Source organism: Octopus sinensis, linkage group LG29 (genome assembly GCF_006345805.1).
Source record: "Octopus sinensis linkage group LG29, ASM634580v1, whole genome shotgun sequence".
NCBI classification, from domain to species: domain Eukaryota; kingdom Metazoa; phylum Mollusca; class Cephalopoda; order Octopoda; family Octopodidae; genus Octopus; species Octopus sinensis.
In genome coordinates this window covers 1,655,747-1,672,571 of record NC_043025.1, presented here as the reverse complement: position 1 = coordinate 1,672,571, position 16,825 = coordinate 1,655,747, and the positions used below count along the sequence as shown (strand labels likewise).

The 16,825-nt window shown below is 36.3% G+C and overlaps 1 protein-coding gene across 1 annotated transcript in view; it reads left to right on the top strand.

Annotated features, from left to right (window-relative positions):
- The first annotated feature begins 7,466 nt into the window (after positions 1-7,466).
- Positions 7,467-16,825, top strand: part of LOC115226192 (adhesion G-protein coupled receptor G2) — a 25,649-nt gene continuing 16,290 nt past the window's right edge. Inside the window, exon 1 of the mRNA XM_029797202.2 lies at positions 7,467-7,562. Coding sequence (XP_029653062.2) covers positions 7,467-7,562 — 96 coding nt within the window. The remainder of the gene's footprint in view (positions 7,563-16,825) is intronic.

The window sequence follows — 16,825 nt, the reverse complement described above, 5'->3', positions numbered from 1 at the left end:
ATGAACGCCAGAATAAGATATGCGACAGAATTAATGCAAAAGAACTAAAAGCCAACCGTTATAGACACGTTTAACGATATAGACAAGTTTAGCAATATAATATCTTATATAGTTTTCTCATTGTGCTTCCAGGTTCAAGTTCTGTTAATGAAATAATGGACAAAGCAACAGAAACAAACATATAAGTAGAAATCGAAACAGAGCCTCCAAGAGTCATGTTTGATAATATTTTACATGTTAAAATAATATCTTTTTCATATATATAGTATTACATATATTTCCTGGTAAAGAAACTATATCTGTAACTTCTTATACAACACTTGGCAACCGAGAGACTGTATAATCTTCAATAAATGTAATCTAAACAAGTTTCATGGCCCCACTATTGCTTGAAACAGAGGAAAATAGAAAATGTTAATTGATTTGAAAGTATATTAATATTTTTTTCTTATTGCCAATTTAATGTCATCAATGTAAGCTTTAAATTTTTTAAATAAAGGGTTAAATATGACGTGTTGCTACTTTCGTTTTTGTTTTAGATGAAATACTGTAATACTGCAGTCTGAGTTCAAATACCGCCTGGAGAGACTGATTTTATCAGTTATTTTAAACATTTCACAAAAAAGTTGAAAATATACAAGATGTATCTTGCTGATTAGTTTTATAATCATTTATCTAATTAGCTTTATCAGGTCTTGCAACTGTCATTATTCCAGCAATGAACTTAATCCAGTAATGAACATTTCACAAACGCTACATTCCAATCAAAGAACTGAGTATTTCTGGTTTTTCACATTCATGTCTACTTTCATTCGATAGACGTAACACAAACACTTGACTGCGCATGTCTGTATGTCTACATTGATGTATTTTCTAAGTTAAATTCTCTGCCTGATCCACAGGCTCATTAGGCCCCAGAATATCTCGGTATCCAATGTATTTCAAGTCACGACGATACAAGAAACCCCACCGAACGAGATGCCAGTCTGTCGCAAGTTTAACCCTCGGTTATTGGTGGTACTTCTTTTCAGATGAGTGCACTGGAAGTGTCTTTCTCGTAGACACAACACACCGAACCAAAAGTCCATGCGCCAATATATATATGTAGGATCCACTTCGTACTGTAAACAGGTTCACCACACACTATATACAATCCTCTATTGAAAAATCTATATAAGCCGCCATGACCCTTCCACTTTCTTTCTTTCTTTCTTACTGGCATCACAACCATTCAAACAAACTTCAGCATCCAAAACTCGCAAAAGGGAAGGTAAAAAAGTATCTTAACATCTATCATTTTTTTTGGCTTCGTACGATATGATAATTTTAAAGAATGAATCGGGTTAGAATTACTAGTTGTAGAAATCTCTTTTAATTCAAGCTTCACATTCTTATTTACTTTGTAATATATAGAGATGGACCGCTTACCTTAATGGTAGAGCACTCAGCCGGTATCTGAGGGATACGGTTTCGCGTGCCGTATCCGCTTGCTGGCAATTATATATATATATATATATAGAGAGAGAGAGAGAGAGAGACTAATACCCCGAACGGACTCAACACAGCCTCCTCCTCTTAGTGACTGCGCTCCACCTCCCGCAACAAGCAACTTTTTTAATTTCTTATTTCTTCCTTTTTTTTCATTCCTTTCCTTACGTGCTATTACGTCTTTTATGTTATTTATTGTTTTTTTTATTATTTTATTGTTTTTATAAATAATTGTCCTTATACAGAAATACATACACACGCATACTCACGTATTCACGAACACACACATACTTGCAACACACCACACACATACAGCATACATGCACATATACGCACACATACTTCCACACATATACACACACACACACACACAAAAATACACCCACCCACACACCCACACGCGTACACACACATATGACCGTGCACACACACACACGTACACAAACGAACACACACGCACAAGAATGCACAGAAACCTAACCTATCCCATCCAGCATACACAGACACACAAACCTTTAGACACACACACATAAACGTACACATAGCCACATACACTCACATACTCAAGCACACGCGCGTACACACATTAAAATGAACACAACCTGACACACATCTCCACGGTCACACGCACGTACATACGCACACAATACACGCACACTCACATACACACGTACATACACACACACCAGCACATATGCCCACATATACCTCCAACAAACAATACTCACACACAAAACTCACAACCCCACGGATACACGCATATACATCCATATACGCTTACACACACACATACAAACGCACATGTACACGCACACACAACTACACGCACGTACATATATACATACATACACACAAATGAACCCACACATACATCCCATACAAACGGCACACAATTATACATACATGTATACACACATAGACACGTACAAGCACACACGCACACATACACTAAGTAAAGCACAGTTATTCACCACACACCCAAACTCTACGCATACACACACACTACAAACAAAACACACACATGATACATATACATACACGCACACACGCACATACTTCAAAGTAACAGTACTGACCTGTGGCAGGGACAAATAACACCACTCCTTATTCTACTAGCCCTACTACTAGCCCTTTGTTTACTGCCACAACCACACACACATACACACGCACACGCACACACACACACACACGTGTCATGATTGCACACATATACACACACACGCACACGCACACGCAGAACTCCGCGCATGCACATATCCACACTTACACACGCATTCCCCTCTACCGTTCTGCTGTCTTTGAAAATACTACTCTTTCTGTCTTTGAAAACATCTTTCTTCACCCTTTTCCTTCCGGTCTTTCAAAATGTGACCTCGTGTGTACCGTTGGCGATTTTTTTTCCTATGTCTTCTCTTCTCTGGATCTTTCCTTCTCCTATGTTTCCGACGAAGAGATCCGCTCGAAACGTTAAATCCTCCTTCTTTCCTTCTTTCCTGAGCATCCAATAATACTATATTTGTTCCACGTCCTCACGTTGTTGATTTTTGTGCTTTCTTGTTTGGATTAACTTTATATATATATATATATATATATATATATATATATATATACGTTTCGGGGTCTCTTTATGTCAGTGATTGTTTCCCTAACACCACTTGCCAACCAGTGTTTGCGTGTAGCTTAGTGTTTCGGCAAATGGCACCGATAGAACAAATAGTAGACTTTAAAACATACGCCCTAAACTCTTTAAGGCTGTGCTCCAGAATGGCCGCAGCCAAATGACTGAAACAAGTAAAAGAAAAGAAGAGTATATAAATATGTATATAGTTTACAGATCCAACAGAGGAAGAATCAGCAGAAAAAGTCCCTCGTCAAGTGAGAGATAAATATCCATTTAAATACACAACCGAAAGAGCTACTAGTAGTTCCAAGATTTTATCATACATGACCAGGCATATTTACAAAATGTGCCATTTATTAGAAAGTAACCTTTCAGCCTCTGTTTATGCTTTAAATATATTTTGAGAAGCAAGAATGCTGGACAGTAAGAAAATAATATAAAACACGACAAAAAAACTTGAAGAAAGAAGAAACGAAACACGAATAATCAAGAAAACTAATATCCTCTCCCTCTCCACATTATTTTTTTCTTATTTTCCTTGACTTTTTAAATATATTTAACGCTTAAACAGATCCCTTTTTTACTATAGGCACAAGGCCTGGATTTTGTGGTGAGGGGTACTAAGTCGATTACATCGACCCCGGAGTTTCACTGGTACTTAATTTATCGACCCCGAAGGTATGAAAGGTAAAGTCAACCTCGGCGGAATTTGAACTCAGAACATGAAGACAGAAGAAATACCGCTGGGCGTTTCGCGTGGCATGTGAACATTTCAGCCAGCTCGCCATCTGGAAATGCAGGTAATACTCATTTTTGGAAGCTGAGTTGACTGGGGGAACGTCAAATAAACTGTCTTGCTCAAGGATACAACACGCCACCGGGAATCGAACTCGTGACCCTTCGATCCCTAGCGGAATACACTAACCTCTAAGACAGGCACCTTCTAATAACGCTTAATCAGATCCTGAAAGTTACACAGTATATTTTATAAATACGCTTGTTGAAGTAACAAAAAGCACGAAACTATAAACTCTTTCGCCAGTGTACTTACACACACACACACACACACACACACACACACACACACACACACACACGTATATATATTAATCAATGCAATTACAACCCAGTCCGATGTTCGCGTTTCAATATTTACAATTTTCACAATTTTACAATCTTATAATAATAGAATATCAACTTTACTTGAGAATATTATATATTTATCGTAATAAAACTAGTGCTTTCATGCGTTACGCAGTCTTCAGGTTTATCTAGTAGTAAGGACAGTCACGTCCCAGAATTGACAACTGCAGGGAAATGGTTAGATTTGTCCTCTAAAGAACTTTAGATGGGCTCCAGCAGGCTGAATCTTAGGAAATGTATTTTGACCAATCAGTATTTGACTTAGATGTCACGGTTTGGTGATTGCGCCAACCTGGTTAGCATATACCTCACTTCTTTCAAAGAAATATCTTAACCAATTGGTGTGCAGCTTATATGTCACGGTTTGGTGGGCACGTCAAGGATTCTTAACTTTAATGGAACCTTTCCAAAAGTTTCCCAAATAGTTTACACTTCAACCGATTCAATGTTCACATGGTTAACACTAGTATCATAATCACCATCATTTTCCTTATTCTTGTTAGTGGTTGAGCTGGTAGAAGTGGTGGTATTGTTGTTGTTGTTGTTGGTGGTGGTGGTGGTAGCATTAATAGTATTTATTATTATATTATTATTATTATTATTATTATTATTATCATTATTATTATCATTATTATTATTATTATCATTATTATTATTATCATTATTATTATTATTATTATCATCATCATCATCATCATCATCATCATTCCAGTCATCACCGTTACTATAACTATTATTAGTTTTGTCCATTTAAAATGAGTTTCAGTTTATCAATAAAATTTTTTCTCTAACTTTTCTCTCGACTTGTCTTCAGTTGTTTAGACCACAAGTTGCCAGTGGTCGGTTAAAGGGATCATCTGGCCGACATCAGTATCTCTAATTTACTGTTGGGGCACACGTGAACGTTCCGCTAGTGCATTCCAAGTCTGGCCAACCTATATCTCTTCAGAATTCTGGCATTTGATGCAGTAAATTAAATTTCTGCTTTTGCAGTTCATAGTTACATTTGCAAATATTCTTCCGTTTATTTTTAGTTCCTATATTGACCGATATGTATGAACTGACATGTCCCACATCGATTATCATTGTATTTAGACACAATGAATGATTCGTATTGTTGCTAAGATCACACTTTGCCTTTATTAAATGTTTCAAGTCTTTCGACTGTCTTTTACTTAGAGCCATTACTCCATCCGTGATTATATCTTCTAATTCATTACTTTGAATAATTATCGGCAAGTTTGATTTGCAATGCTTAAGGTATTCCGGTAACATGGGTTGTGTGCCACTATAACTGGTATGATCTGTTCTCGTTTTCCTCTTCCTCGGGTGGCCCTAAGTTCTTGTATGGGTATTACTATATCAAGCTGTATACCATTTTCTATGAGTAGAGACGGATATTTTTGCTTGGGTAGAGATTCTTTTAGTTTTGTTAGGCTTTTGTCTCTGATTCTCACATCCTCCACAAACGTACACATTTTTTCGGCTAGGTTGTATTGGATATTGCGTTTTGTATATGTTGGATAGTAAGACTTGAAGTTCAGGTATTGAACTTTAAAGGTTATTTGATCTGTTTTGGTGACACAATTCGTGACACCAAAATATCTTTAGAATTGCCAAAGCAAACTTGACGATCGTTGTTCAAAGTAATGAATTGAAGGATATTATATATATTGATTTAGCTTCCAGACATCCTTTTCCGTACACAGTGTTTGTTATCATGAGACCCCTTATTGCACACAAACGTAGTAATTATGCTCGCTTCTCTTTTGGCTTGCTAAAGCTTTATCTTTCTATAGCATTTGGTCAGTTCTTGCTTCAGCCTGCTTCTTCATTGAAGCGGAGGTCTCCAATGGTTACGTTGAAGCAATTCCATAGTAACAAGTTTCTTTTTGTTTATAGGTGATCAAAGTATTCATGTGATTCTTCAAAACTGTATCTGGAATCTGGGACATAAATTTAGAAGATGGTTAACATTCCCTGTGGCATCGAGAGAAACACTCATTAGTCTCTCTTAATAAGAGACGTAGGAATTTATGTATTTTGCGAATATGTTTTTCTCCCATTAAAACTACTCCCTGTCATGTAATCTTATCTCTTCTGCATAAATAAATGGTAACATACTAAACCATTTCAAACGCAATACCTTGCAGATAAGAAAGGACATTTCAAACCCAGTAAAGCTGTAGAGATAGCAGAGAAAGACTGGGTACCCTAATGAGAAGGGAAATAGTTGCACTCGAACCCGTATCCCTCAGACATCGACTGAGTAGGCGATAGGTAATTTGAATCCTGATAACTTCACCCCCGGTATTTTGACTCCGGTAATTTGATTACCAGTCAGTTTCACTCCCGATATTAGAAAAAATAAAACGTTGAATAAGGATAAAATAATTAGTCAAGGAAAACTAAAAGTTTCAATAAAAATGAAGGTTAGGGGCTATTGCTCGTACAAAAGCCATCTTATTTTCGGGACTATGTCGCTCAATACTTATCCGTTTGCTTATATCCTTTCTTTTTATTTTTGTTTGGTCTTGCAGATCCCACCTCCATCAAATTCAACCTTTCTCAGCTGTGCCAAGTGTTCTTCCCTTTTCAATGCAGTAATTATCTCCATATATTCGGATGTGAACAAATTAAGGAAATTTGTAGGGCGTTGTGAAATCCCTCTAAAAGGTTATTAGTGCGAGGCATATCCGATTCTGTTTTAAAGCGGACATTCCAACTACCAATGGAAAACAAGGGAGAAGTCCTTTGTGGTCTGATTCCTTTACTTTGCACTCATCTTAGGTACGATAATCCAAAGTAGGTCACAAGTTCTTGCGGAAGATCATCGTCATCTACAAGATTTTCGACTCCGTCAATCTCATCATCGAGACGAAGAATTAGCAACGCTTAAAACCATCTGATTTTAATGCTAAACTCATTATCATGATGGTATCTTTCCTTCAAGCCAAATTCACATGTTTTCTCTATATATTTTGTGACAGATGAAAAAGACAGCATGAGATGGAAGTAGTAGGAAACAGATACAATGCTATGACCTTTTTCAAAATCCCTCATAACATCTTCAGGACTCAGTCTTTGGAGTAATTCATTTAGCTTATAAAAAAGGCGGGTGTAAGTTTATTTTTGGGTGGGGTAATGCAAACAACTGCGGAACACTGAATAACCCCACCTGAATATGATACATGGATCTTGAAGCACATGAACAATGAGGATCTTCACCAATGTGCTGAATTATGGTATGATCTTCATCATGTATCCTAATGTGCACTCGAGCGTTACAGGACTTAATTTTGAATTTCCTGTAAGTCTTAGATTCATCGGCTTTTTGTTTCTGTGCTTCATAATATGTAATTCATGTCATCCACAAGTCTCTTCCTTCCGCGGATACTGTCAAAAACGTGAGGCATGGTGTAAGTATATTTCCTTTATAAGTAACTTTTATGTCCTTGTAAGTTTGATAAATAATTTAACGAAGTATTTACACGAACGCACGAGGCTTCCTGTTATACGAGGTAACACGGCTCACAGCGAACTGCTTACCAATCAACTCCTGATAACTCGACAGTTCTTTATTCCTAGTAAATGTGACAATTCACTTTTAATCATATGGGAGTTGTCGGAATCCTTCCACAACAGTAACGAATGAGGTAAGGATGGATCACGGATAAACCTGTAAACTCTTTAAATTAAACATCCGAATGGATAACTGAAAAGATACTTTCAGTTAACTGAATTACTCTGTAAATAATCAATCGAATAGGTGAGTGAAATGATATTTTCAGTTTACTGAATTACCTTGTATATCATCAGCATCATCATCAGCAGCAGCAGCAGCAGCAGCAACAACAACAACAATAAGTAGAGCACTTAAAAGGTGCAAACCTCCGCCGAGACAATACCAACATCCTCTCAACGATGAGCCAGAGATGATTTTTAGAATGAGAATATCTGAAATAAACTCGACTGCTCTCCCAAACGAGAATAATAAAAGTAAACTCGACCGCTCTCAAAAATTAGATGGAGCAAACAACTTAATGCTGAAAACGGCAGGATCCGCATACTTCGCCTCGATGAATGACTCTCACCTCTCTGACTCGTAAATAATTTATGGCACCAATTTATGAAAAGAAATGAGGCTCCAGAAATATATAACGCGTAACGTTATTAGACCTTCGATCCAGCGCCCGCGCAACACTCAGCTAGTCACAACACATGGTTCAATAAATGTCCAATGACTTTTATGATAGTTATTTTAACCAATCTCAACAGAGTAGCGTGGTGAGCCTTCAGAAACTAACTTAATGTTTTCAAATATACAATAATAGAAATTGGTCTCGCTACACATCTACCACGTCCATATGTTCAGAATATTGCTATTGGTCAGAATTTTACTATTCGTCTAGGCATTATAGCGGAATATGCAAGGGAACAGCACATCCCTTCTTGGAGCCCATAGCCAAGATGTGGATGTAACTAATCCAGAATTTTATTCTTCGATAAACCTTGTGCTAACCGTTACGGTTTATAATCTACTAGTTCCACTAGTTCCATGTGTTTGTATAGAATTCAACATTTTCGTGCAGTCACGTATTAAAGCTTGATTGTCAGCCTGGACGTATTACAAATTGTCTGTTGTATGTCATATTTTCACAAGATTGTAAGTACTGCAACTACGTGTGACAAGCACCCATTATAGGTTAAGTGTTACGTACTGATGTATGGAACAGATGTGTAGATGTCTGTAGATATGTTTTTGAACATTGTGAACCTGCGGAGTTAGTTTCATAACCAGGTTGTTCGTCATAGTGCTAGTATTATATTGGAATTTGTGGGCAACGGTATGGAGGAGGGGCCATATCAGGACCGAAAGGCAGAGAGAAACAGATGAAGAAGTAAGTTATGGGATGAAAAATAATGAAGAATGATTATGTTTGTGGTTCACAATGAAGAGAGAAAATATGTTAAACGAAACAGCGGAGATGAAAAACAATTATAAAAATGTTGAACGTCTTTGCTGGCTTAATTCTCCACGCGCAGGGAAGCAACATGTGATATGAGAGAGAGAGAGAGAAGCATGGAGTGATGAGGGAAGTGTATGGGAGAGGCAAAGCTATAAGAGAGAGGAGAGAGAGAGAAGTAGCAAAAGAGACAGAGAGTGAGTGAAGGAGAAATGTCATGGAGACAGATCTGTTTTCTTCACTGAAAGGAGAATAGAGAAAATATGTGTTCACAGATAATAACGAAGAGAGGAAATATAAATTTTAAAACTTTTTCCTTTATTTCAGTCATGAGACTGCAGCCATGCTGGAGGAGGTGGAGGGCCCCTGGAATAAGTTTTAGTCGAACGAATTGACCCTAGTACTTTTTTCTCAGTATGGTGAAAATTGCCCAAAGTGCCATGTCACACGTTGAGACCAAGAAAAAAAAACGGAATTATGTGGTTGGGAAGCAAACCTAATATTGATGGTCTCAGGCGAAAAATGGGGAAAATGGGCTATGAAAACGAATAGCATTACATATAAAATAATTACACAAAGCAAAGGAAATAATCACACTGAATGGTTCTTATGTTGAACATGTCAAAGAGAGCTGTGTAGTATCCGTCACACTAGACAGACAGGTTAGAAAAGACAGGTCACGCTAGCATTTGAAAGGTTTAAGAAACAGGATCTGGAGCTTGTAGGACATCAGCCAGCGATACATTGATAGGTTGCACATTTTTGTTTCTCTAATCAGGGTCTAGAAACACATAAGTAAGAGGTTATTAAGATGTATTTAAAACTAAAGAGATATTATTATGAGAGTGGCGTAATTTGTATAAGAAACGTTATTTACATGAAATAAACCAGAACTGAAGTAGTCAGATGGAAGAGGGTGAAATGGTGCGACCATCTAATTAGAAGGAAAGTAAAAGATAATTCCTTAGTTCAGTAAATGTACCAAGACATCTAAAACCACAGGCCATGTAATAAGCAGTAGAAATGACTGAGCTGTTACGATACACGGCTACATATCTTTTAACAGCAACAAGCAGAGCATAAAAGAAGGGCGTAGCGGTGTTCCGGCTGGCAAGAGAGCGACAAATGATCCGGAAAACAGAAGAGGCTAAAAAGCACACACATATATACATACACACACACGCACACAGAAATAGACACATGGACTATTGGCTCGGAGAGTTCTGTCCACTAGAAAACACTTCCACTGGACTCATCTGAGAAGAAATACCAGCAACAACCAGGGGTTAGACTTGCAACAGACTGGCATCTCGTTTAGTGGGGTGTCTTCTATCCCCGGGTGTTGGAATTTGTTGGATACCGAGAGAGACTGCTGCCTAATGGGCCTGAATATCATGTAGATAATATAACTAAGAAAATACTTCAATGAAGACATTGAGGCGTGCGCAGTCTCGTGTTAGTGTAACATTGATGGAGTGAAAGTAGACATGAACGTGAAGAAGACGAATCTACGTCCGGTGCTTTGATTGGAATGTAGCTGTTTGTGAAATGTTGATTACTTGAACAATGACAGTTGAATGACCTGATAATACTAATTAGATATATGATCGTAAATCTAATCAACATGATACATTTTGTAAGTTTTAACATTTTAGTGGAATGTTTAAAATAACAAATGGAATCAATGCCTCTTCCGGTGGTATTTGATCTTAGTCTGCGGGATTACAGTATTTCATCTAGAAAACGAACGGTAACAACAGATCAGATTTAATCCTTTATTTAACAATTTTAAAGCTTACATTGATTACATTAAATTGGCAAGAAGATAGAATATCAATATAATTTCAAATCATGCAATATTTTCTGTTTCAAGCCATAGTGAGGCCCTGAAACTTGTGGAAATTACATTATGGTGGATTATACAGTCTCATGCATGCATAGTGTTGTATTGAAAGGTACAATTATAGTGACTTTACAAAGACAAAATATTTTATATAATATAGGGAGAAAATATTATTTTATATCATACTAGCACTATTGCCCGGCTCGTGCGCTCGTGCGTTCTATGCACGAGCGAATTAAGCTAAACTTGGATGAAGTTCAATCAAAATTGAATTATTTTGGTTTTAAAATCAAGCATTTAATGCCCCCTATTTTTGCGCTTATGCATTCCATTTCCTCAATAGGAAGTACGTAGAAGGGTTTCATAAATTTTTGCATTGTTGAATTATTCTTTTAGATCAGTATTTCTCAACGTGGATTTCAGGGAGTCACTGGTGATGTATCGTGATGATCAAAAATCTGGCCTGCTAAAATTTGGTTAAAGTGATTCAAACTGCAGACTCAACGCAAAATGGTCACATTTAATTCAAAGCGTTAAAAATGTTATGAAAACAATAGGTATGTGTTCACAAAGTCCAAACGATTAATACGAAAAAACCCTACATCCCGAAAATTCATTTCTTTGCCGAATTTCTACAATGTTTACGGCGATTCATTTTTATATCTTGATTTTTTATTTTTCATGCAATTTACGCATGCTTTCACGCATGGTGAACACAGTTCACGTCAAACAGCTGACTGAGTAAAGTTCACTATTCAATGCATTGGGATAAGCTCTAAACAAACACATTATCGATTTTTGCACTTCCGAGATGAATTTCGGAACAGAAATAGCGCAGTTCAATTTTCATTCGCCTAAACTTTAAGTGACCCATTTTTGGTGGTTCTACAATTTGTTGGCTAGGAGGCGATGTGCCGGGAAGTTAAACACACAGACACACACACAGATACACACACAGACACACAAGTTGAGTTTTATATATATAGATATGGAGAAAATATCATTTTATATTATATATGGAGAAAATATTATTTTATATTATTTTATTATTTTATATTATATATGGAGAAAATATCATTTTATATTATATATGGGGAAAATATTATTTTATATTATATATGGAGAAAATATGGCATAATATATAATCAAAGACGATTCTTGGAGGTTCTTTTTCGATTTCACTCAGAAGTAAGTTTCTGCTGCTCTATCCTCTGTTTCATTACCAGTTCTTGAACCTGGAAACATAATGAAAAAACATAAAATATAAAATTTAAAGCCCGTTAATTACCGGACAGTATAATACATACACACACACACACAGATATATATATATATATATATCTATATCTATATATATATATATATATATATATATATATATATATATATATATATATATATAATATATAAGACCCCCTTCGGTCATGAATGACCATGGGATTGCACCTAGAAAGTTAACCTCCTAGACACAAGTCCGGGCAAGGTTGTTTATGGAAGACCAGCAGTCGCCCATGCATACCAGCCTCCCCTCTCCACGCCACCAGTGTTATCCAAGGGAAAGACAAAGGTCGATACAGCTTGGCACCAGTGACGTCGCAACTCATTTCTACAGCTGAGTGAACTGGAGCAACGTGAAATAAAGTGCCTTGCTCAAGAACACAACACGCAGCCCGTTCCGGGATACCCACATACACACACGCACACACACACACACACATATATATATATATATACACACACACACATATATATATACATATATATAAGGAAAAATTACGAATAAACATTTCACGCTTCTATGTAATATAAATAAGTCTACGTATTATTATTATAATTATATTTAAAATTATAATGATACAAACTAATGCACTGATCCTCTCTCCTAAACACATATAATACGTATGTACTTATATGTGTGTCTGAAATCGGTCAGATATGGTAATAATGGAATTTTTTTAGAAATTTCTGTCGACCTTTTTTCGAATAGCGTGCGTATTGTGAAAAAATTATATGGTTAATGGACACTATGTCCAATTTTTCGGCATATCTGGCATTAGAAATTTTTTCGTTTGCCCTTATTTATGAATGGATTATAAATTTAACCGTTAAAGGTATTTTTTAATATGCTGGCCATTGATAAAATTCTTTTCTAAAAAATATTTTTTTCGAAAAAATTTTATCCTACATTAGATATAAATTTAAGCGTTCACTTCCGGACTAGCTCACTCTGTGAGAACCCCAGTTCAAATCGCACGTGTCTCGAATGGGCTGGAGTATTTCTATTTTGGATGTATTTGGGGTACTTAGTTGTGCTCATGACTTAGTATTTGCTTCTTCCATGGGTATGAGTAAGTATCGCATTTATTTCTTTTGCCACATGTATCACTGACGAAGAGAGGTCTCTTAGTAGCTAACTCTGAAATCGGTCCGATATGGTAATAATGGAATTTTTTAGAAATTTCTGTCGACCTTTTGTCGAGTAGCGTGCGTATTGTGAAAAACAAATATGGTTAATGAACAATATGTCCAATTTTTCGGCATATTTGACATTAGAAATTTTTTCCTCTGCCCTCATTTATGAATTGTTTATAAATTCAACCGTTAAAGGTATTTTTTAATATGCTGGCCATTCATAAAATTCTTTTCGAAAAAATATTTTTTCGAAAAAAAATTTATCCTACATTAGATACATATATATATATATAATATATATATATATATATATATATATATATATATATATATATATATATATATATATATATATATATATATTATATATATATATATATTGTTATATTTCGGAATGGTCATATTGCCAGTTTAGCCAATAAAAACACACGCACTATATATTTGGTGTTATTTTGCTTCAGTGATATTTATTTTTTACATTAATCTTAATCTTATTTCGGCCAAAGTTCTTTCGTCACACTCCTGTGACCGCATCAGTGGTCCTTTGTTTTCTTCTCACTTACTTGTGTCTCTCCTTACTAACCGTCAGCCATTTTATATTTCTATTGTATGTCTTCATCTGCGCATGTTTATATCTCTATGTGCGTCTATGTTTATTTAGTGTGTGTGTATCGCTGGTGATGTGGCCAACCTCTTCATGGTATGGTGAGACAGAAGGCTTAAAGAATGCCTACTGCAGAAATCCATACTCGTAAACATGTACTCTCGCTATGTTGATGATATCAATATAGTAGTAAAGGCACCCCCACAAGAGAGTACTGTTGATATAGTAATAGAAACTAATACTATGGAGAGCATCCAGCAAATAGCTAACTCCATCCACCAGAGTATTAAGGTCACAATAGATTACCCCACTAAACACCCCAACCATAGACTACCAGTAATAGACACTGAACTCTGGCTAGAAATTGTGAAAAAAAAACCAAATCCTTCATTCATACTATGCAAAACCTATGGCCTCAAAATACCTGATCCACCGGAACTCAGCCATTGCGGGCAATGCCAAATTCAATATTTTGATGGCAGACCTCGTCAGAATAATGAGAAATGTGTCACGCATGTGCGAGCCTACAGAATTAAAAAGACACATACAGTACTTCATTCACCGCATGCAGTTCTCAGGTTACAGCCATAAAGAAAGGATCAGAGTATACAAAGGAGCCATGAAGAAATTTGATAATATATTATGTAATGATAGGAATGGGATTTGCCCACTCTATAGGAACAAGTCATGGAACACTATAGAAGGACAAAAAAGAAAATAGGGAAGGCCAACTCTTGGTATGATAGCCATAAATACCAGAGTGTCATGTTCGTTGACACCACCCCTGGAGGTGAACTAGCGTACCGCTTTAGAAGGACCCTAGATAAACTTAAACTAAGAATTAAGGTTGTTGAAAAGCCAGGCAACCCTATCAGATCTATAATTGGTAGAAGCTATCCTTTTAGTAGAACTCTCTGTACGGATAACTATTGCACTGTATGTAGATTTAGCCCACAAACGAACTGTAAAGCCAGAAATGTGGTCTATAGTATAAGATGTATAGAGGGACGATGCAGTAACAAGACAGTAACATACGTAGGGGAAACTGCAAGAAGCATTGGTGAGCGGGTGAATGTACATTGGAGACAACTCAAGGAAGGTAAAAGCTCATCGATTCTGTACCAACACGCCGAACAAGAACACGGGGGATCAATCAATAACATAGAGATTAAGATATTGTCCACACATGGAACAGATGCAACAATTAGACAAATTACAGAAGCTACACATATAATAGAAAATAAACCTAGCCTGAATAGAAAACTAGAATGGAGCAATAGCGCACACCACAACATATGACAATAGTGGATCCTGCAAACATAATAAATACACAGGTAATTAAAGAAATAGAAATGAATATCTATATATATGTATATGTGTATATATATGTATATGTATATGTGTATATATGTGTGTGTATATGTATATATATATATATGTATATGTATGTGTATGTATATATATATATATGTATATGTATATTCCTTTTTTTTTTTTTCCATTAGATTTATTATTATTATTACTAATATTGTTGTTATACATACATACAAGCATATGTAATGATAATAATGGGTGGATGTAAACACATGAACAAAATTAGAACAAAAGCAACAACAACAAAAACAAAATACAAATTACAAGATGTATATAACCAGAAGATACAAATATTACAGGCATCCCCCCACACACACACTAAATAAACATAGACGCACATAGAGATATAAACATGCGCAGATGAAGACATACAATAGAAATATAAAATGGCTGACGGTTAGTAAGTAGAGACACAAGTAAGTGAGAAGAAAACAAAGGACCACTGATGCGGTCACAGGAGTGTGACGAAAGAACTTTGGCCGAAATAAGATTAAGATTAATGTAAAAAATAAATATCACTGAAGCAAAATAACACCAAATATATAGTGCGTGTGTTTTTATTGGCTAAACTGGCAATATGACCATTCCGAAATATAACAATATCTGTTTCAACACACGACTTCACATAAAAAATCTTGCACAACAAATATTTAAACGTATATATATATATATATATACGTAAAATAGAAGTTCAGGAAGACAGTGAGCTTCAAGGTTGTTTGGAGAATGTATAAAATACAACTTTAGGAACTGCAGTGATTTTTATTGGCGCAGATGTTTGTGAATGTATCCAGTATCGAAGTACGATAAGCTGGAAAAGGTAATTCTTTAGTTCACGGTTAGCAACTGTGGTTTGGATATGTATGTGTGTGACTTTATATATGAATATATATATATTCACTCGCCCTCCCTCTCTCCTTTACTCTGTCTCTGTCTCTCTCTCTCTCATCCTCTCTCTCGTTCTCTGTGTATATGCATACACACCCGTACTCATCTACTAAGGAAAGTTTGAAATTATCTTCATCTACTAAAACTTTCTGTGGTTGGACTGCCTTATGCTCTCGTGTGCTAAACAAAAGGTTGTACTCATGTAGTTACCTAACTGAGGAGTGACTTTCATCGCTCCAGTTTTCTTTCTTGTGTTACAGAGTAAACATGGCTTGCAGTGTGCCCAAAGAAAAATCAGGGATCAGTGACTGAATTTCCAAGACCGAAGCTGTTCCAGGGGCTGAAATTCATTGTAGGCTTTCAGAACAATACTAGGACAGCACTCCGCCGCGTAGAAGTGACTTTGAGTGGATGGAAAAGCTTTAAAACGGTTGGGCAAACGTGAAGCAGGGAGAGGGAGCAGGGTGCCCATCAACCTCCACCAC